Source organism: Mandrillus leucophaeus, unplaced genomic scaffold, assembly GCF_000951045.1.
Source record: "Mandrillus leucophaeus isolate KB7577 unplaced genomic scaffold, Mleu.le_1.0 Scaffold105, whole genome shotgun sequence".
NCBI classification, from domain to species: Eukaryota; Metazoa; Chordata; class Mammalia; order Primates; family Cercopithecidae; genus Mandrillus; species Mandrillus leucophaeus.
Window position 1 is genome coordinate 2,569,777 of NW_012098654.1, and position 22,547 is coordinate 2,592,323.

General features: G+C 44.2%; 1 protein-coding gene across 1 annotated transcript in view; it reads right to left on the bottom strand.

Moving 5' to 3' along the window:
• Positions 1–563: 563 nt before the first annotated feature.
• The window catches only part of TNFRSF9 (tumor necrosis factor receptor superfamily, member 9), a 23,562-nt gene continuing 1,578 nt past the window's right edge, over positions 564–22,547 (bottom strand). The window contains exons 2-9 of the mRNA XM_011981424.1: positions 21,593–21,748; positions 20,695–20,878; positions 19,438–19,545; positions 18,911–19,048; positions 18,430–18,496; positions 15,431–15,561; positions 13,889–14,020; positions 564–1,610 (exon numbers count right to left, since the gene is read on the bottom strand). Coding sequence (XP_011836814.1) covers positions 1,522–1,610; positions 13,889–14,020; positions 15,431–15,561; positions 18,430–18,496; positions 18,911–19,048; positions 19,438–19,545; positions 20,695–20,794 — 765 coding nt within the window. The 5' untranslated portion in view covers positions 20,795–20,878; positions 21,593–21,748 and the 3' untranslated portion in view covers positions 564–1,521. The remainder of the gene's footprint in view (positions 1,611–13,888; positions 14,021–15,430; positions 15,562–18,429; positions 18,497–18,910; positions 19,049–19,437; positions 19,546–20,694; positions 20,879–21,592; positions 21,749–22,547) is intronic.

Below are 22,547 nucleotides of genomic sequence, written 5' to 3' on the forward strand. Positions count from 1 at the left end.
AGGAGTTCGAGACCAGCCTGGCCAACATGGTGAAACCCTGTCTCTACTAAAAATACAAAACTTAGCCGGGTGTGGTGGCATGGGCCTGTAGTCCCAGCTACTCAGGAAGCTGAGGCACGAGAATTGCTTGAACCGGGAGGCAGAGGTTGCAGTGAGCCAAGATCACACCACTGCACACCAGCCTGGGCGACAGAGTGAGACCCTGTCTCAAAAAAAAAATAAAATAAATAAAATGTAAAAAGCTATCCTTAGATCATAAGCCAAACAACGGCAGCCATGCCAGGTTTGCATCTGTAATCCCAGTTACTTGGGAGACTGAGGCGGGTGGATCACGTGAGCCCAGGAGTTTAAGGCTAAAGTGTGCTATGACTGTGCCTGTGAGTAGCCACTCCATTCCAGCCTGGGCAACATAGCAAGACTCTGTCTCAAGCAAACAAACAAACAAACAAAGGCAAATGGTGCACCAGGTTTGGCCATGGGAGTTTGGCGGCCCCCACTCTAGCGCTGTGGTAGGACGGTGAGCTCGCAGGTGTTCATTTTCTCACTGTACTTCACACCTATCGTATGTGGTTCATTTATTGGCTTTTGTATAAAATATTATGTTAAAAGTTAAGAATTTTTAGAATATAACCTGGCTTAAAAGGGAGCAGGACAAAGGCAGAAGGTGTACAGGATATGCAGACACTTGAACTCTTTCCAAAACTTCCTCCAGACCTGAGGTTTTTTGCCCTTGACCGCAGAGTCAGGCAGTCTCCTCATACTCCCCTGACGGTGGAGCATGTCATGTTACATGACAGAACCAATGGGAAGTTTAGTTGGGGCACTTACTGCACCTTGTGGCTTACTGTCATATGTCATATTAGCACCAAAACACAAACCTGCACTGATTTTGACTATCATTGTAGTTGGACCACTGGCCTACATAATTGAATTTAAACTATGATTTTCTTTGGATTTCAAAAAAACTAGCTCAAGCCTGTTAAGTGGTATCTAGAAAATGCTTTTTTATCACCAGCTCTGGCCCCATCTGTCTGTTCTGTTAAAAGTGGTGCATTATTTTGCCCAGGCATGGCGGCTCATGTCTGTAATCCGAGCACTTTGGGAGGCCAAAGTGAGCCTAGGAGTATGAAACCAGCCTGGACAACATGACGAAATGCCTTCTCTACCAAAACAAAAAACAGAACAGTTAGTCAGGTGTGGTGGTTCTTCCTTATAGTTCCAGCTACTCAGGAGACTGAGGCAGGAGGATCACGTGAGCTCCCGCAGGTCAAGGCTGCAGAGAGCCGTGATGGTGCCACTGCACTCCGGCCTGGGTGACAGAGTGAGACCCTGTTCAAAAAAAAAAAGGAAGTGGTGTGTTTTTAAAGGCCAACTCATTGGCACTGAGGAAAGAACATGTGTTGGGGGAATCCTGGGTATTTGTAGGATGGTGTTCTTGATTTTGAAAGCTGTGATAGTGAGATGACTCGTATCTCCTTGCTTCTTTTCAACGAAGTCCCAACAGCCCTATCGACTTCCATTTCACAGTTCACATCCTCCTTCTTCTTCTTCTGGAAATCGGCAGCTACATCCATCTTCTTCTTGAGTGGTTTGTACCGGTCTCATAAATGCTAAAAAAAAATTTTAAAGATACATATATTTTGTTGTCTATTTGAATCATTTAACACTTATTTTCCAGAAATCACAGCTGCAGACATTCTCCCTTTTAATTTTAACAAACTCAGCCAGGCGCAGTGGCTGACGCCTGTAATCCCAGCACTTTGGAAGACCGAGGTGGGCAGATCACTTGAGGTCAGGAGTTCGAGACCAGCCTGGCCAACATAGCAAAACCCCATCTCCACTAAAAATACAAAAATTAGCCGGGCGTGGTAGCGGGTGCCTGTAATCCCAGCTACTGGGGAGGCTGAGGCAGGAGAATCGCTTGAACCCGGGAGACGAAGGTTGCAGTGAGCCGAGATTGCGTCATTGCACTCCAGCCTGGGTGACAATGGTGAAACTCTGTCTCAATAATAATAATAATAATAATAATAATAATAATAATACTTTTAACAAACATCCACAAGAGAGGTAACAGCAAGGTTGAACTTCCTCTGGAGATTATTTGACATTTGTTTCCGTTTACCAAATATTTTTACTGGTCTTTAAGAACTATTTTCTTTATTTTCTACATTAGCTAAAAAAAAGTCATTAGCATGAATCACTAAAGCATAAAATATTAGCCATATCCCAATCATAGCTCTAGTTTCAATTCAGCAGCACATATTTTCGTCTTGAGGGTTACGTAGATTCGAGATCCGATGGTTTCTTTGGAACACAATGCTATGACTCCAAGAGTGTGGAGGTATCCCCACGACTTCCATCGTTAGGAACCAAGAACTGATCTGCGCATGAGCTGCCGGGCTTTCTTTTACATGTTAGTGAAGTATTTATGTTACTGCTCAGCAGTTTTTCAATCCCAAGCAGGTATTTATTTACAGACAAGCAAGTCAAAAAGTCCTACCCCAAGTTCATATGCTTGTTGCTATAAAAAAATAACCCAACCCAAATAACCACACCATCTCCTAGAACTTATGAAAAACTGGCAAGATGTTCAGAAATACCAACGGGATGTCTTTTGAAATTGATCCAAAGATGAATTTCAAAATGGAGATCTCTTCTGGGAAGATTGAGATGTCATGCTTTCCGTATTTGTCCTGCTGAGTACTGCTGAAACCCTCTCCAAAAGGCAGAGAGAGGAAGGCCAATGGGGCCATGATCTCCGGACCCAGGAAACAACAAGGCAATGGGCTTCTTTCTGCCTCGTTTCCCTCTGACTGGGAACCAGAGAAGCAGCAACCTAAAAATGCCAATAGTATGGACAAAGCAAAACAAAAACCAAGAAGAGGCCAGGTGTGGTGCCTCACATCTGTAATCCAAGCATTGTGGGAAGCCAAAGCAGGCAGAACATCTGAGGTCAGGAGTTCGAGACCAGCCTGGCCAACATGGCGAAACCCTGTCTCTACTAAAAACACAAAAATTAGCTGGGCGTGGTGGCACACACCTGTAATCTTAGCTACTCAAGAGGCTGAGGCAGGAGAATCGCTTGAACCTGGGAGGCAGAGGTTGCAGTGAGCTGAGATTGCACCACTGCACTCCAGCCTGGGTAACAGAGCAAGACTCCATCTCAAAAAACACACACAAAAAAAACTAAGAAGAGTTTGTACTCCCTAGTTGTGAGACTAGGAAAGGGGCAGCAGAGCAAGACTAAAAGCTTCTTTTTTTTTTCTTTTTCTTTTTTTCCTTTTGAGACGGAGTCTCTCTCTGTCACCCAGACTGGAGTGCAGTGGCGCAATCTCATCTCACTGCAACCTCCACCTCTCGGGTTAAAGTGATTCTCTTGCCTCAGTCTCCCGAGTAGCTAGGACTACAGGCACCCCCCACCACGCCCGGCTAATTTTTGTATTTTTAGTAGAGATGGGGTTTCACCATATTGGCCAGGCTGGTCTTGAACTCCTGACCTTATGATCTGCTTGCCTCGGCCTCCCAAAGTGCTGAGATTACAGGCATGAGCCACTGCGCCTGGCCCAAAACCTTCTAGACAATAACCACTCAATTCTAACAAAACACCACAAAAAACACAGTGGCTCCACCTGCAAGCCCACCAGGAAAGACTGGGTAGAGAACCTGAACTTCCTCCCTCACCGTGGATTAAGCCTCATCTCCCCGTCCTTCCTGGGGTGGTGTCAGAGGAGGCCTAGTGGGAGCTGGAACTCCCACATGTCTAGTAATAAAAAGGAGACGCTCACCCTCCAGGAGGTATAGCGCAGAATCCAAACTTCCTCCACCCCTGCCTGGCTGTAACAAGCTGCCCATCCTCCCTCCTTCCCCAGAGTGATGTCAGAGGAACCCTGAGAAAATACAAGACCTAAATTAGATCTAGAAACTGGGCGTGCGGGCTCACGCCTGTAATCCCAGTACTATGGGAGCCAAGGCAGGAGGATTGCTTGAGTCCAGGAGTTCTAGACCATCTTTGGTAACACAGCAAGGCCCTGTCTCTACAAAACATTTAAAAATTAGCCAGGGGTGGTGGCACATGCCAGTGGTCTCAGCTACTCTGGAGACTGAGGTGGGAGGATCACTTGAGCCCAGGAGGTTGAGGCTGCAGTGAGCCGTGATCATGCCACTGCACTCCAACCTGGGTAATACAGCAAGCAAGACCATGTCTTCAAAAAAATTTTTTTTTCCTTAGGCCTAAATCTAACAAAACGCATACAGAACTTGTATAGTGAAAACTACAGAATGCTGTGAAAGACATTTTAAAATATATAAATAAATGGAGAGACATACCATGCTTGTGCATTGGAATACAGTCATACAGCATAAAACGATGTTTTGGTCGAAAACAGGCCGCATATATGATCGTGGTCCCATAAGATTATAGTGGAGCTGAAAAGTTCCTGTTGCCTTGTGATATCCAACCATCATAACACTGCAGCACCGCTCACTGCTCACGTTTGTGGTGATACTGATGTAAAAAACCTACTGAGCTGCCAGTTGTATAAAGTGTAGCATATGCAATAATGTACGGCACATAATACTTGATAATAACAATGAATGAGTATGTTAGTAGTTTATGGACTTACTATGCCATACTTTTTATAGTTAGAGTATATTCCACACACACACACACAGATAACCAGTTAAGGCCAGGTGTGGTGGCTCACACCTGTAATCCCAGCACTTTAGGAGGCCGAGGCAGTGGATTGCCTGAGCTCAGGAGTTCGAGATTAGCCTGGGCCACACAGTGAAACCCTGTCTCTACTAAAGTACAAAAAATTAGCCGGGCGTGGCGCCATGCACCTGTAATCCCAGCTACTTGGGAGGCTGAGACAGGAGAATCCCTTGAACCCGGGAGGCAGAGGTTGCAGTGAGCCGAGACCACCCCATTGCATTGTAGCTGGGGCAACAGAGCAAGACTCTGTCTCAAAAAAAACAAACAAAAACCAAACAAACAAACAAAAAACCAGTTAACTGTAAAACAGCCTCAGGCAGGTCCTTTGGGAGGTATTCCAGATATTCCAGAAGAAGACATTGTTCTCATAGGAGATGACAGCTACGTGCATGGTTTTGCCCCGAAGATCTTCCAGTGGGACAAGATGTGGAGGTGGCAGACACCAACTCTGTGTGGGTCTAGGCTAATATGTGTGTTTGTGTCTTAGGTTTTCACAAAAAAGTTTAAAAAGTAAAAAACAGTTTAAAAACTTTTAAATAGATAAGTTTATAGAGTAAGGAAATAAAGAGAAAATATGTTTGTATAGCTGTATAAGGTGCTTGTGTTTTAAGCTAAGAGTTATTACAAAAGAGTCAAAAAGTTTAAAAAATTGTTTTTAAGTTTATAGGCTGGGTGTGATGGCTCATGCGTGTAATCCCAGCACTTTGGGAGGCCGAGGTGGGCAGATTACCGGAGCTCAGGAGTTCGAGACCAGCCTGGCCAACACGGTGAAACCCCATCTCTAATACAAAAATTAGCCAGGCGTGGTGGCAGCTGCCTGTAGTCCCAGCTACTTGGGGGGCTGAGGCAGGAGAATCACTTGAACCCGGGAGGTGGAGGCTGCAGTGAGCCAAGATCTTGCCACTGCATTCCAGCCTGGGCAGCAGACTGTGCCTCAAAAAAAAATAAAAAATAAAAAATAAAAAAAATTAAATTAAAGTTTATGAAGTTAAAAGTTACAGTAAGCTAAGGTTAATTTATTACTGAAGAAAGAAAACATTTTAAATAAATTTAGTTTAGCTTAAGTGTACAGTGTTTATAAGACTACAGTCATATACAGCAGAGGTCCCCAGCCTTTTTGGCAAGAGGGATCAGTTTGGTGGAAGACAATTTTTCCATGGACTGGGTGGGGGGATGGTTTCGGGATGATTTAAGCGCATTACATTTATTGTGCACTTTATTCCTATTATTATTACATTGTAATATATAAAGAAGTAATTATACAACTCCCCATAATGTAGAATCAGTGGGAGCCTGAGCTTGTTTTCCTGCAACTAGACAGTCCCATCTAAGGGTGATGGGAGACAGGGACAGATCATCAGACACTAGATTCTCTTAAGGAGCCACAACCCAGATCCCTCCCGTGCGCAGCTCACAATAGGATTCGTGCTGCTATGAGACTCTAATGCTGCTGCTGACGTGACGGGAGGCGGAGACCAGGCGGTAATGCAAGTGATGGGGAGCGGCTATAAATACAGAGGAAGCTTCACGCGCTCGCCCACCACTCTCCTCCTGCCGTGTGGCCCCATTCCTAATGGAGTCTCACTCTGTTGTCCAGCCTGGAGTGCAGTGGTGTGATCACGGCTCACTGCAACCTCTGCCTCCCAGGTTCAAGGGGTTCTCCCACCTCAGCCTCCCGAGTAGCTGGAATTACAGGCACGTGCCACCACGCCCAGCTAATTTTTGTATTTTTAGTAGAAACGGGGTTTTGCCATGTTGGCCAGGCTGGTCTCGAACTCCTGACCTCAGGTGATCTGCCCACCTTGGTCTCCCAAAATGTTGGGATTACAGATGTGAGCCACCGTGCCTGGCAAAAATCATATTATTTTCATGGTACCTCTTCTGTGTTTAGGTATGTTTAGCCACACAAATACCATTATGTTACAGTTGCCTATGGTATTCGGTACAGTCACACGCCCTACAGGTTTGTAGCACAGGAGCGAAAGGCTATACCATCCAGCCTAGGTGTATGGTAGGCTGTACTGTCTAGGTTTGCCTAAGTGCCCTCTATGATGTTCACACAACAACGAAATCACCTAACAACACATTTCTCAGAACGTACCCCTGTCGTTAAGTGATACGTGACTGTACTTCACATAGTAAAGATGTCAATTCGCCCCAAACTGATATGCAGATTTAACACGATTGTTATCAGAATCCTGGCCGGCTTTTTGTAGATATAGATATTATCCTAAAATGTATGTGGAAATGCAAAAGAACTAGAATACATAAAACAATTCTGAAACGAAATAATAAAGCGGGAGAAACTACCACCCTCTACCCAAGTTCACTGTTTATGGATAACCACAGTAATCAAGGCTGTGTGGTATCGGCAGAGGAAGAAACACATGGATCAGTGGAACAGAAGAGGGAAACCAGATAGCCCCACGGTAATTGCAGCCAACTTACTTTTGACAAAGGTACAATGAAAGAAGACTAATGTTTTCCACTAGTGATGCTAGAGCAATTGGACACCCCTAGGCCAAAAACAACAACAACAACAAAAGACTTGGCTAAAACCTCTCACAACTTATATGAAAAATTTAAAACGAATCAAGGCTGGGCACAGCGGCTCACACCTGTAATCCCAGAACTTTGGGAGGTCAAGGCAGGAGGACTGAGGCCAGGAGTTCAAGACCAGCCTGGGCAATATAGTGAGACTCTGTCTAAATAAATAAATAAATAAACAATAAATAAATAAATAAATAATTACCCAGGCATGCAGGGAGCCGAAGCCGTGAGACATGACCAACTTAACATTCCGCTGGAGGCTATATGATCAAACAGCAAAGTGTTTATCATGAATGCAAGATGTGAGCAAACTCACACTGCCTTGCTACCAAAAGGTTTGCGGAGGGACATCACTCCCTGGCTCCTTGAAGTTATCTATTGAGAAATCTAGCACCTATTGTTCAAAGGATACAGTCTCTCAAGTCTGCTGTGAACCAAACACCAAATGGCCAACTGACAATTACCGACAGGACAATCATCCCCGCTTTCTCGCTATCTCTTTTGCCTAATAAAGACAGTGGGCTGTGTAAAGTTCAGGGCCTTTGTCCACTAGACGCAAGGTTACCCCTGACTCCTTCTTCCAAATATACTCTTTTGTCTCTTGTCTTTTATTCCCACGTTCTCCCCACTTTGTTCAGTCCAATAGGTCTGCGGCAAGTGGTGGCACACTCCTGTAGTCCCAGCTACTTGGGAGGCCAAGGAGGGAGGATCACTTGAGCCCAGGAGGTGGAGGCTGCAGTAAGCCATGATCACACCAGTGCACTCCAGCCTGGGTGACAAAGCAGAGACCCTGTCTCAGAAAAAAAAAAAAAAAAATCAAGATTTAAATATGAAATAAAAAATTGTAAAAGTTATAAGAGACAGAGGAAAAAAAAATCTAAATCTTTGAGACCCGGGACTTAATGAAGAATTCTTAGACATGACTCCATCAATGAAAAAACCCATAAATTGGACTTCATCAAAATTAAGTAGCTTTTCTCTGTGGAAGAGCCCGTGAAGAGGATGAAAAGGCAAGCTACTGACTGGGAGAAAATATTTATAAATCATATATATGCCAAAGGACTCCTATCTGGGAAACATAAAGAACTCTTGGATCTCAACAGTAAAACAAATAATCCAACTAGAAAATAGGCGAAAGACCTGAAAAACACTTCACTGAAGAAGACATAAAAATGGAAAATAAGCATATGAAAAGATGTCCACCCATAAGGCAAATGCAAATTAAAGCCCCAATGAGATGTCACTACACACCTATTAGAACAGCTGAAATAAAAATTGAGGCAATGCAAAATGCGAGCAAGGATGCAGAAAAACTCCGAAGAGAATGTAAAATGATACGCTTCCTCTGGAAAATAGTTTGGCAACTTCTTTTTTTTTTTTTTTTTTGAGACAGAGTCTCGCTCTGTCGCCCAGGCTGAAGTGCAGTGGCCGGATCTCAGCTCACTGCAAGCTCCGCCTCCCGGGTTTACGCCATTCTCTTACCTCAGCCTCCCGAGTAGCTGGGACTACAGGCGCCCGCCAACTCGCCCGGCTAGTTTTTTTGCATTTTTTAGTAGAGACGGGGTTTCACTGTGTTAGCCAGGATGGTCTCGATCTCCTGACCTTGTGATCCGCCCGTCTCGGCCTCCCAAAGTGCTGGGATTACAGGCTTGAGCCACCGCGCCCAGCTGGCAACTTCTTAAAAACTAAACAAGCACCAAACGTATAGCCCAGGAATTGCACTCCTGAGTATTTCTCATAGAGATACAAAATACATGCCCACACAAAAACTGTACATAATTATTCCTCGCAGCTTTATATGTAATAGTCAAAACAAAAAGCAAACAAAATATCTTTTAATGGGTGCATGGTAAAACAAACTGTGGCACAAGCGTATCGTGGAATACTATTCAGCAAGGAAAAAGAACGAATCATTGAAACACACAGCAACTTGGATGAATATCAAGGGCATTCTGCTGAGTGAAAAAGCAAAATCTTAAAAAAGTTCACGTTTGTGAAAGTTGTCAGAATCAAAATGGAGTAACTTATGTCAAAACCCTGACAAATGGGCCGGGCATGGTGACTCACGCCTGTAATCCCAGCACTTTGGGAGGCTGAGGCAGGCAGATCACATGAGGCCAGGAGTTCAAGACCAGCCTGGCTAACATGGCAAAATCTCGTCTCTACTATAGCCAGGCATGGTGGCGGCTGCCTGTGATCCCAGCTACTCAGGAGGCTGAGGCACGAAAATCACTTGAACCCAGGAGGCGGAGGTTGCAGCGAGCAGAGATCACGCCACTGAACTCCAGCCTGAACGACACACGGAGATTCTGTCTCAAAATTTTTTTTAAAAACTCTGAAAACGGAGCCAGGGAAGGCCATGAAGAGGGTTTCTTATGCATGCATGCCTGATAAAAACAACTATCACAAGACTGCAGAAACCACAACCTTGCACAAAGGCTACCGTGTCTTACACCAAAAAATACTTCTGCGGGTATTGATATTTGTAGCAAAGGATCATTGTTTCAAAATAACTTACATAATCCTCCTCAGTTTTTCTTTTTTCTTTTTTTGAGACAGAGTCTTGCTCTGTCACCCAGGCTGGGGTGTAGGACGCGATACCGGCTCACTGAAACTTCTGCCTCCCAGGTTCAAGCAATTCTCGTGCCTCAGCCTCCCAAGTACCTGGGATTACAGGCACATGCCACCACACTGGGCTAACTTTTTGTATTTTTAATTGAGATGGGGTATCACCATGTTGGCCAGGCTGGTCTCGAACTCCTGACCTCAGGTGGTCCACCCACCTCGGCTTCCCAAAGTGCTGGGATTACAGGCATGAGCCGCTGCGCCCGGCTCCTCATTTTTTCTTTTAAAAACTCTTGTCACCTTTACCTCCCTGAATACACCCATCATATTCCCACTGCAATGCTACTCCTGAAAAAAATACCATAATCTTTTAGAGAGCCTCTTTCTCTGTCTGTGATTTAGCTTGACACGTGCTGTATGATTCTATTTATACAATATTCCTTAAATAACAAAAGTATAGAGATGGAAGACAGATAAGTGGTTGCCAGGGGATGGTGGGGAGAGGGAGAGCACCTGACTAGAAAGGAGTAGTGGGAGAAGATCTTGGCGGTGATGGAAAGTTCTGATTTTATTGTGTTGGTTGTTATACGATTTCACATGTGTGACAAAGGGACAAAGTACACACACACACCATGCCAACGTCAATTTCCTGCTTTGCCATTGCACTGGAGGATGGAACCCAGAAATGGCATGAGAGATGTACCTGTCTTGGCAAATTCCTGTGAATCTATAATTATGTCAAAATCAAAATTTCTTTTAAATGACCTAAAAACTTTTTTTTTTGAGACAGAGTTTCGCTCTTGTTGCCCAGGCTGGAGTGCAGTGGCGCAATCTCCATTCACTGCAACCTCCGCCTCCCAGGTTCAAGCGATTCTCCTGTCTCAGCCTCCCGAGTAGCTGGGATTATAGGCACCCACCACCACGCCTGGCTAATTTTTTGTATTTTTAGTAGAGACGGGGTTTCACCATGGCCAGGCTGGTATTGAACTCCTGACCTCAGGTGATCTGCCTGCCTCGGCCCCCCAGAGTGCTGGGATTACAGGTGTGAGCCACAGCACCCAGCCAGAAGGAAGACTTCCCTGACTGGGAATCGAACCCAGATTGCGACAGTGAACGCCGAATTCTAACCACTGGACCACCAGGGAGTGTCCTCAAAACTTTTAAAAAATGGATTACGGTTCCACTGAAACTCACTAATTACTCATAAATACTTTTGAAAAGCATTTTCTGAAGAACTTTGTTGCAGTCTGGGGTGTGGATGGAACTTTGTTGCAGAGGTAGTCCTTTAAATCAGGATTAAGTCCAGCACTTTGGGAAACCGAGGTGGGAGGATCACTTGAGCCCAGGAGTTTAAGACTGGCCTGGACAACATAGCGAGACCCCGTCTCCACAAAAAAAATTAAAAATCAATTAAAAATTAGCTCTGCGTTGTAGCATGCACCTATAGTCCCAGCTATTTAGTAGGCCGAGGCAGGAGATTGCTTGAGCTCTGGAGTTCGAGGCTGCAGTGAGCTGTGATCACACCACTGCTCTTCAGCCTGGGTGACACAGTAGACCCTGTCTCAAAAAAACAAAAGACAAAACCGAAATCAGGCTTAAGTGAGAGCACAGAGGTTTAAATTGGAGGTGTAGACCTCAAAAAGAGAATGAAAGAGCAAACCACAGACTAGGAAAAGATATTTGCAGCTCATGAACAGCAGACTAAAAACTTCCTATACGTAAGAAGAGGACAGACAATCCTATGAGAAAATACTCAAAAGACTTGATCAGGCCCTTCACTAAAGAGGAAATAGCCAAAATAACATGAAAAGGCATCTAACCTCACTAGCAACCAGGAAGTGTAAGTTAAAAACACGATGAGATACGACTATCCGCCCACCATATCGATAAAAATAGTCCGATGATGCCAAGAGTTATCAGGGGATGTGGAGTAAAAAGAACATCATTACTACCAGGGGAGTGTAAATGGGGTCCAATCATTTTGGAAAACAGTTTGGCATATTCAAGACCAAGATACACATTCCTTGTAGCTCAGCAATGTTATTCCTAGGTTTAAAAACACAACCAAACCAGAAACACGTGTTTACGTGTGCTGAGATACACGGACAAAAATATTCAAACGTCATTGCGTGTAATAACCCCAAGCTGGAAGTGATCCCACTGTCCATCAATATTAGAATGGGTAAACAACAATGTCATCATTCAATAAAAGAGTGTGCAACAATGGAAATCAACTAAAGATGAACTCAACGTGTATGAATCTTCATGATACAACGTTGAAAGAAGGAGCAAGATACAGAAAACACAGTGTGATTCTATTGTATGAAGTTCACAGCAGCCTGATAAAACTGTGTTGTTGGGTAGCAAAACTACAGCAAAAGGAAGTTAATACCATACAAGTCTAGATGTGGTTAGCACTAGTAGGCAAGGAAGGCTGTGATCTAGAAAGGGCAGCCCAGGGCTTCAGGAATGGGTTATGTTCCAGTTCTTGATCCTGGTAGAGTTATTTGGATGTTCGTTTATGACAATTTGTTAAACTTTGCATTTATGCATTTTTCTATATAGGTCACAATGTAAAAAAGTTCTATATTGCTTTAAAAAGAGGCTTTAAATAAATTAGCATAATTTATTAGATAAGACTTTACTGGCCGAGCGCAGTGGCTCTCGCCTGTAATCCCAGCACTTTGGGAGGCCGAGGCGGGCGGATCACCTGAGGTCAGGAGTTCAAGACCAGCCTACCAACATGGAGAAACCCCGTCTCTACTAAAAATACAAAATTAGCTGGGCATGGTGGTGCATGCCTGTAATCCCAGCTACTAGGAAGGCTGAAGCAGGAGAATCACTTGAACCTGGGAGGAGGAGGTTGCAGTGAATGGAGGTTGCGGTAAGCCGAGATTGCGCCATTGCACTCCAGCCTGGGCAACAAGGGCAAAACTCCGTCTCCAAAAAAAAAAAGGAAAAGGAAAAAAAAAAACTTTACTAATGCTGTTCCTGTACATATATTTGTAACAACCTACAAATAGACACATTCTGGTCTTACATGGTGTTTTGGGTTAAAATTTTGCTCTCAAAAAGCTCCTTCTATTATATCCCTCTTATTAAGTCTTATTAAGCCTGTTATGTCTCGTTCTATCCTTCACGAAGACAAAAAACAGGTTGCCTTCCATCTATACACTTTTTCAAATAAATATCAATGGCTTTTGTCTAGTGGGTGCTGACTCTGTGCCAGGCACTTGCTGAATACCTTATAGAAATAATACCTTGTTGGACAAATGAATGAATGAAATTCATTATTGAAATTTTTCATGTAATCCATACTGGTGCTGTAATACTCCATTTGTTAAACCCCCTTCAAACTCCCTCTTTGTTCTCTCTGCCTTCCTCAAATAGGGGTTTAAACTCATTTTAAACCAGTTTATCAACCAGAGGGACATGGGGACAACATGGTTTTCTGATTCTTATTTGCCAGTGTCCTCTACACGCACTTACACACACACACACACGCACACATGCACACACACACGCACACACACGCACACACATGCACGCACACATACACACATACATGCACACACAGGCACGCACACACACACACATACACACACACACATGCACGCACACATACATACACGCACACACAGGCACGCACACATGCACGCACACACACACACACATACACACACACGCAATAATCCAAGGCTGCAGCATATTTAAATCTGACATTTTTCTAGAACCGAGGTGTGCTTTTCTATACGCAAGCTTTCTCCACCTCAGCACTGCTGACATTTAGGCAGCATCATTCTTTGCTGGGAGGCTGTCCCGTGCATGGTAGGAGTTTAGCAGCATCACTGGCCTCTACTCACTAGATGCCAATCACCACCTAATCACCCTAATCACCACCACCACCGCCACCAAACACTCCCGGGGACGAAATTGCCCCTGCTTGATAACCACCGGGCTATATGAACCTCATTTCTAGAATTTTTTAAAGGATCATCTTTTCCTTTCTATTATAAAAAGCCTTGCTTTGCCAGAGCTCTAATATGATTACGTTAATCTTACGTTGTTTGAATATATACAGGAGTTTCTTTCTGCTCCGTTTAACAACAGAGAAACGGAGCACGAGGAAGAACAGCAGGAAGAGCACCACAGTCGAAGTCAGCGCAAGAAAGAAGATGATCTGCGGAGAGTGTCCTGCAAAACACAGCAAAAGGAGAAACGCATGCAGAAATGTATGGACACTCATACACCCATGTGTATATTTACACTGGTCAACTCCTAAGCATGAGAAGAATCAGAGCCTTGGGCATCTCCAACCTGCTAATGGAGTAAACTTGGAAAACTTTTAAAAAGGCAAGACATGGTGGCTCATGCCTGTAATCCCGATACTTTGGAAGGCCGAGGCAGGAGGATCACTTACAGTCAGGAGTTCAAGACCAGCCTGGCCAACACAGTGGTGGCAGGCACTTGTAATCCCAGCTACTTGGGAGGCTGAGGCAGGAAAACCGCTTGAACCTGGGAGGCAGAGTTTGCGGTGAGCTGAGATGGTGCCCCCACACTCCAACCTGGGCAACAGAGCGAGACTCCATCTCAAAAAAAAAAAAAGAAAAGAAAAAAAGAAACTGAATGGCTGGGCGGTGGCTCACGCCTGCAATCCCAGCACTTTGGGAAGCCGAGGTGAGCAGATCAACTGAGGTCAAGAGTTTGAAACCAGCCTGGCCAACATGGAGAAACTCCATCTCTACCAAAAATACAAAACTTAGGCGGGCACCGTGGTGGGTGGGCACCTGTAATCCCAGCTACTCAGGAGGCTGAGGCAGAAGAATCGCTTGAACCTGGGAAGCGGAGGTTGTGGTGAGCCAAGATCCCGCCTGGGTGACAGAGATTCTGTCTCAAAAAAAAAAAAAAAAAAAAAAAAAGAAAGAAACGTAATAGTTTTCCTAGAGGCCACAAAAATTAAGCAGTTTATCCTTTCTAGCACATAGAAAATATGGGACCCAGGGGCCAGACGCGGCAGCTCACGCCTGTAATCCCAACACTTTGGGAGGCCAAGGCAGGAGGATTGCTTGAGCCCAGGAGTTTGAGAGCAGCCTGGGCAACATAGCAAGACCCCGACTCTACCAAAAAAAAAAAAAAAAACCAAAAAACAAAAATTAGCCAGGTGTGGTGGTGGGTGCCTACAGTCCCAGCTACTGGGGAGGCTAGGGTGGGAGGATTGGTTGAGCACAGGAGGTGGAGGTTGCAGTGAGCCAAGATCACGCCACTGCACTCCAGCCTGGCACAGAGTAAGGAACTCTCTTAAAAAAAAAGAAAAGAAAAGAAAATATGGGACCTTATAATCCCCTTTCCTTGGCATTGATAAAGATATAGACTGTCTGGGTGAAGTGTCCTCTGGCACTGCTTACAAATGTGTATCTCAGACTGAATAACAAATGCCTGGGAAGGAACCTGCTGGGTCCCTGAGGGCAGGATTCAGGAAGGAATGCACGTGGGCGGTGCCTGTTGTAGGTGGAGATGTGAGACATCATGATATTGGGGCGATTTAGATACCATCTGGAATCACCATAAGATATACACTTTGATTGAAAGGCATAGCCCAGCTACCTGGCTCTCTCGCAGGGGCAGGCGGGGTCGCAGAGGATGCTGCTGGAGAGAGGTCGGCTGGAGATGGTCCGCAGACCACGTCCCTCTCCTTCGTCCCATTCACAAGCACAGACTTTCCATCCAAAGAACAGCTTAGACAGTTCAATGAAAAGAGTTTAAATAATTAACTTAGGTCCAGATGATTCTGATTTAAAACTTTGTCAGTTTTTACCCAATGAAGTAGCCTAGTGAAAAAGATATATGGGTCTGGGTTCGAAGGCGATGCAAAGATGTTTTGAGAAACTTCCACTTGACTATCTGGCTCCCTGCAGCTTTCCATGGCTTCCTTCTGTTTGGTGACAGCTTAGTTCAGGCTGTTTTGCCTGGTTAGTCTCTCACCCCCAGTTTCTTAATCAGACTTGACCATCTCTGGCACGGATGAAGACCAGCATAGGGTTAACAGGTCTGGCACTGGCATCAGGCAAACCGGGGTTTGAGCCCTGGGTCTGCTGCTTTCCAGAATGACCTTGGGCAAGTTAAGAAATCTCTGTAGCCCAGGCACGGTGGCTCACGCCTGTAATCCCAACACTTTGGTAGGCTGAGGCCAGAGGATCACTTGAGACCAGGCGTTGGAGACCAGCCTGAGTCACATAGCAAGACCCCATCTCTACAAAAATTAAAAAACAAACCAAAAAAAATTAGCTGGTGGTGCATGCCTGTGGTCCCAGCTACTCAGGAGACTGAGGTGGGAGGATCACTTGAACCCAGGAGTTCCAGGCTGATCACTTGAACGCAGGAGTTTGATGCTGTCTCAGAAAGAAAAGAAAAGAAAAATGAAACCTCCCTAAGCCTCAGTTTTCTCATCTGCAAAATTAGGATTGTATGTGCTGCCAGAACTGTTTCAAAGAACAAACGAGCGAGAGTCAGTGACACACTCTTGCACGTCTGACACGCTGAGTAAATGGCAGCCATCATCATCATTATCACCATTACCGCCATCATTGTTGCTGTTCTTGTTACGCCTTTCCCTTGTCCCTTTACCGACCCCAAATCCACCCATCCTTCAGAGCCAGATTAAACCCACTCTTCCACGCAGACTCACTTAACAACTCTCTGAAAAATTTATATTGAAAGACTTTTTTTAAAAAGCCACTTTCCAGCCGGGCACGGTGGCTCACGCCTGGAATCCCAGCACTTTGGGAAACCAAGGTGGGTGGATCACTTGAGGTCAGGAGTGCAAGACCAGCCTGGCTAACATAGTGAAACCCCATCTCTACTAAAAATACAAAAACATTAGCCAGGCGTGGTGGCGTGCACCTGTAATCCAAGCTACTCCGGAGGCCGAGGCAGGAGAATTGCTTGAACCTGGAAGGTGGAGGTTGCAGTGAGGCGAGACCGCGCCATTGCCCTTCAGCCTGGGCAAGAAGAGTGAAACTCCATCTCAAAACAAACAAACAAACAAACAAACAAAACAGACCTTTTTTAAAAAACCACTTTCCAAAGAGAGAATTCAGCTAAGTCCGAGAAAACAGTTAATATTTTTCTTGTGAATCACGATTCCATTTGTCAGCCACTCTGATGCTGATAAATTGTAAATAACAAAAGCGGAGGGATACCATGATTCCTGTTTTAAAACACTTTGTTTTCTCTCCAAAAAAGTCACTTTCCAGTCTGTTATAAACCAATACACTTTTTTTTTTTTTTTTTTTTGAGACGGAGTCTCGCTCTGTCACCCCGGCTGGAGTGCAGTGGCCGGATCTCAGCTCACTGCAAGCTCCGCCTCCCGGGTTCACGCCATTCTCCTGCCTCAGTCTCCCGAGCAGCTGGGACTACAGGCGCCCGCCACCTCGCCCGGCTAGTTTTCTGTATTTTTTAGTAGAGGCGGGGTTTCACCGTGTCGGCCAGGATGGTCTCGATCTCCTGACCTCGTGATCCGCCCGTCTCGGCCTCCCAAAGTGCTGGGATTACAGGCTTGAGCCACCGCGCCCGGCCAAACCAATACACTTTTGAAATACAATAAAAATGTCAAAGTAAAATAATAAAAATGTTTTTCTAGTAAGAAAATCAAATGGAAAAAGAACAAATACATATAAAATACAACACCCAAATTTTTATTCTTAGTCAACAGACCACATTACTCTGCCAATTTGCCTTAAAAGTTTCTAAATGCTTACTCTCTAACCCTACACCGCTGTTGATGGGGGCACAGGACAAGCCATGTGTGGACCAGCACCTATCCACAGACCACAGTGTGAGTTCTGGTTCCACAAAACAACAGTCACATTCTCTCCTATACTACTGGCTTTTTACCACCTGTGATGGCCTTGTGTGCCCAAGTGTGTGCCACATTTTGGAGGGTAACGAGCAATTAGTTACTTCTGTATCATTCTAGGGGCTGGCATTGAGCACATGGAGATGGGCTGATCAACAAGAGAAGATAACAGGCAGCAAAGGAATGAGAAGGAAACAGAGAAGAGGCAGACAGTGGCAAAGTTCCACTGGCAATTCTTTTCCTTTCTTTTGAGACAGGGTCTCTGCTCTGGAGTGCAATGGTGCGATCATACCTCATTGCAGCCGTACCCTCCCAGACTCAGGTGATCCTCCTGCCTCATCAGCCTTCTCTATAGCTGGGAAGGCTATAGGCATGTGCCATTATGCCTGGCAAATTTTTTGATTTTTTGTAGAGACGGGGTCTCACCCAGGCTGGTTTCGAACTCCTGGGCTCAAGCAGTCCTCCTGCCTCAGCCTCCCAAAGTGCTGGGATTACAGGCGTGAGCCACTGCACGTGCCCACCCTCCACTGGCAATTCTGATCTAAATGTACCAGGCACTGTTTCTGGAGAAAATGCCCACTTTGCCTATTGAGTTGCTACAACCTTACAGTGTTCCCACGCTGCCTAGTATGTTACATTCTGTCTACACTTGATGGGTGCAAAATAAGCTTCAATGATAGCATTCTTTATCTTCCAAAAAATTTAACCCAGATTCTTTATTCCATAAACTAAAGGAAATGATACCTACTTTGTCCAGGGTCGACAGACGCCACGTTTCTGGTCATTAAATGTCCCAAAGCAACAGTCTTTACAACCTTGCGTTAAAAATGAAAGCAATAACAAAAAGGATGCATTTTCATCATTTGGTAACTTTCCCTGTGATTAACTTAATAAAGTCATTACCGTAATGCAATCTGCACAAATTATTCTATAATTCTTGAAACAATGACCTAAGATGGCTAGTTTTTATTCTAACTGTACATAAAGTATTGTCTATGTCTGAAATGTGTGAAGATGAATGGTTCTGGCAATTAACAAACGTTCTGATTTCAAATTACTTCCATTTATGAAGAAATAACGGAAATATTTTATTAATTAAAATATGACATATCATATACTCACTTGTTACTTCAAGGTTCTACAAATCTGTTTATTTTCAAAGGATCAAGACCTAAGCTAAGTTTGTCTACATCACAAAACTACTCTAGATCAAAGAAGCGCAAACGTACCTTTTTTTGTCAATTCTTGACCTTGTTTACAATCCTGTTCACACATGCTGCATTCTGCCCCCAGGCAGTGATATCCTGAAATGCAGTCACACTCTGCATTGCTGGTGGAGGAACACTCCTTCTTGGTCTTGAAAACACCTATAAAGTCCCCCCCAGCCCCTATTTTATTACACTTGACCTCCAAATCCAGGAAGCAAATTTACGCTCTGCACTAACAGTCATGCTCACTCAACTACAGTGTTCCCAGTGATTTTAAAGTTTACTTTTAAATCTCCGTAACGACATTTTTACATTTTGATAAGTAAAAACTTCTCTCTTGTCAAATGAATGTTTCCTCTAATATTTAGAAAGCTCAGTCCACAAATAATTGCTGTCACCCGATATTATTTTACTGGATCTGCTGGTTGTCAGAAGAATCAGAGTCTTTGACACTTAAGATTTTCAAAAGAGAGTAGTTAGTAAAGAGGAAAGAAAAGCTTATCTTCCCAACTATCTTCTAGAAGAAGAAAATATCTTTGAACTCATACCTTTACACTGCCTGCATATGTCACAGGTCCTTTGTCCACCTGCGCTGGAGAAACTATTTGGAGGACAGGGACTGCAAATCTGACTCCTGTTATTATCACAGAATGTACCTAAGAAAGGCAGACAATAATGGTACACATTTGACAATGGGCAATTGTCACCCAAGGCATTCTGAAGTTTACAAGAAAATAGGATTATAAAAGAATGATGAGTTTTCTAGATGCCACAGTGATAGGCATTAGTTTGATTGACTTCCTAAAATGATACATTTGCAAGATTATTCTTTGTGTAATCACAGAATTAGAAATAACAAAATACAGGCTAGGTGCAATGGCTCACATCTGTAATTCCAGCGCTTTGGGAGGCCAAGGCGGGCAGATCAACTGAGGTCAGGAGTTCAAGACCAGCCTGGCCAACATGATGAAACCCTGTCTCTACTAAAAATACAAAAATTAGCCAGGCGCAGTGGTGCACGTCTGTAATCCCAGCTACTTGGGAGGCTGAGGCAGGAGAATTGCTTGAACCTGGGAGGCCAAGGTTGCAATGAGCTGAGATCATGCCACTGCACTCCAGCCTGGGTGACAGAGTGAGACTCTGTCTCAAAACAAAAACAAACAAACAAAAAAAAACAAAAACAGATATTGTAACAAATAAATCAGCAGAAAGAAAATACTTTATCTATTAAATAAAACAAAATTATTATCTTGATTGATCTAGGAGATGAGTATGACTGGATCCAGAAGGACATCAATGTCCTACACTAAAATTTAAATGCGCCTGACTTTCCCCACTCTGTTAAGCCCTTTACCACCCACTTACTCGCTGCTATGCCCCCAGTCTGAGCACAAAGTCCCACACACAAAACTAACATTTATTTACATTTTGGTAAGTAAAAACTTCTGTCTTGTCAAATGAATGTTTCTTCTAATATTTAGAAAGCTCAGTCCACAAATAATTGCCACAAATAAATACCACAGTCTTGCCATGTGCCATGCACTGTTCTAAGCCCTTCATTTGATCCTCCCAGCCATCCTATAAAACAGGTTCCCTTATTATCCCCAGATGAGAAAGTCAAGGCACAAGAGGTGGAATGACTGCTGTGTTCACACAGCTAGGTTGTAGCATCCAATAAATATTTGTAAATGAATGAATTTTCATTTTGCTTTCCTTAAAAGGAGCTCATTGGCCCTGACTACTAGACTAACTGAACCATACTTCCAACAGAACAGATCAAATGCACATGATAACTGGGTACTCACCAGCTGGGCAGTTACTACACAGATCCTGCAATGATCTTGTCCTCTCAAAGTTCAGGACCAGCAACAGAGTGGCTACTATGTTGTAACAGCTGTTTCCCATGATGAAATCTGGTACAGGTATGATACTAGCAAAGCTGATTCCAAGAGAATTTTAATCAAATTAGCTGGTCTCACAAATGTCACTCTGCAAAAGGTAAACATTTCCAAGGAAAGGTGGTTTCTCCTTTCAAAATTATCTATTTGCAATCATTACCTATACAATTCTACAAGAGGAAAACTGAGGGTTTTTCAGGAACAATTAATGATGCAATATTATGGAAAAGTAGCAAATTCATAGAAACCACTACAACAAGGCAGGCATGATTAAACACACTGCTTTGTGCACGTTTGCCAAAGTCTGAGGGTGCATTTTCCATCATGTTCTGCCGAAATGCGGAAATAACAATAGCCAGAACTTTTGGGGACTTTCATAGGTACTTTGCAGTACCATCCAGCAATAATGCCAATTACTTACTGCCCCTGGAATAAACTCCTTACAAACAGAATCTGATCTGTCGGGGGCATCAGACAATTCAGTTCAAGAAGAAGCTATCACAAAATCACTCTTGCCCCTTTAGCTGAACACCTAACTACTAACATGAGGAAAGACCTCCCTGTTCAACTCACTAACGCATTTTCTTCAACACAGACATGTTCTGAGATGCGAAGCTTGTATGGTAACAAAACTCAGGAGTGAAAAACTCTCTTCAGGCCAAGTTAGTGATGTTTATTTAATGGGCTGTTGAAGAGAAGTTATTATAGATTAGAAGGAGAAAAAGTCTAGAAATGGGCAAAGGGAGCAAAAGTTCTATCCTCACCCCCTCTCAGTGCCCCCACCCACTCCCCCAAATGGACAGACCTTGCGATCTCAGGGCTGCTGGAGAACTTTCCACTCCTTGGTCTTCAGGCTTCTGCAGCTCGGGAGGGGGAGGACTTCAGGTCAAACAGGGGAGAGCAGTGAGTCAGCCGGGGGCGGGGTCTCGTAGGAAATTCCCATTACCGCTCTGTAACAGCTCTGTGAAATCGTTCATTTCACATCTGCTGACCCCAAAATCCCCTAGAGCCCCTGTCCCTGCCTGATAATGGCACTTTAAATTGCTTCTTGGAAGCTGCTTTCTACTGTCAGGATGTGTCATAGCTGATGTAGGGAAAAGGATTTTGTCCCTTAACACAGCTCTCCAGGACAAACCATTTAGCATGTCGCTAAAATACTGGATTTGAGATTAGAGGGATGAAACCAACTTCAAAATAATGATCAGCATTTTGCCATATGCGGTCCCTTAACTCCACAGTTACTGTAAAGCAATAGCTGTCATTACTTGAGCACAGCCGACGTGCCAGGCGTCAGAGGTGTACTGTGGTGAATACACACTATCCTCGAAAGAACCCTAGAACTTTGTATGAATGCTGTTGTTACTGGGGGAACACTATGCAAATGAGGAAACTGGGGCCGCAGGTGGAGTCGGAGTGTCAATACGACAGGGAGCCTGCGGGGTTGGAACCCATGTCTGCCTGGTCCCTTAGGAAGGAGGGAAATGGAAAAAGGGGAAGCACAGCAGTCGCACGGCAAGTGAATGACCAGGACTTGATTCGGGGAAGCTGAGAGCTAGAAGGGATTTTCAGAAAACCATGATTTCAATTTTTCTTAAAAAATTAATAAATAAAGGAGAAAGAGACCAGGTGTGGTAACTCATGCCTATAATCCCAACACTTGGGAGGCTGAGGTAGGTGGATCACCTGAGGTCAGGAGGTTTAGACCAGCCTGGCCAACATGGCAAAAACCTGTCTCTACTAAAAGTTAGCTGGTGGGGGGA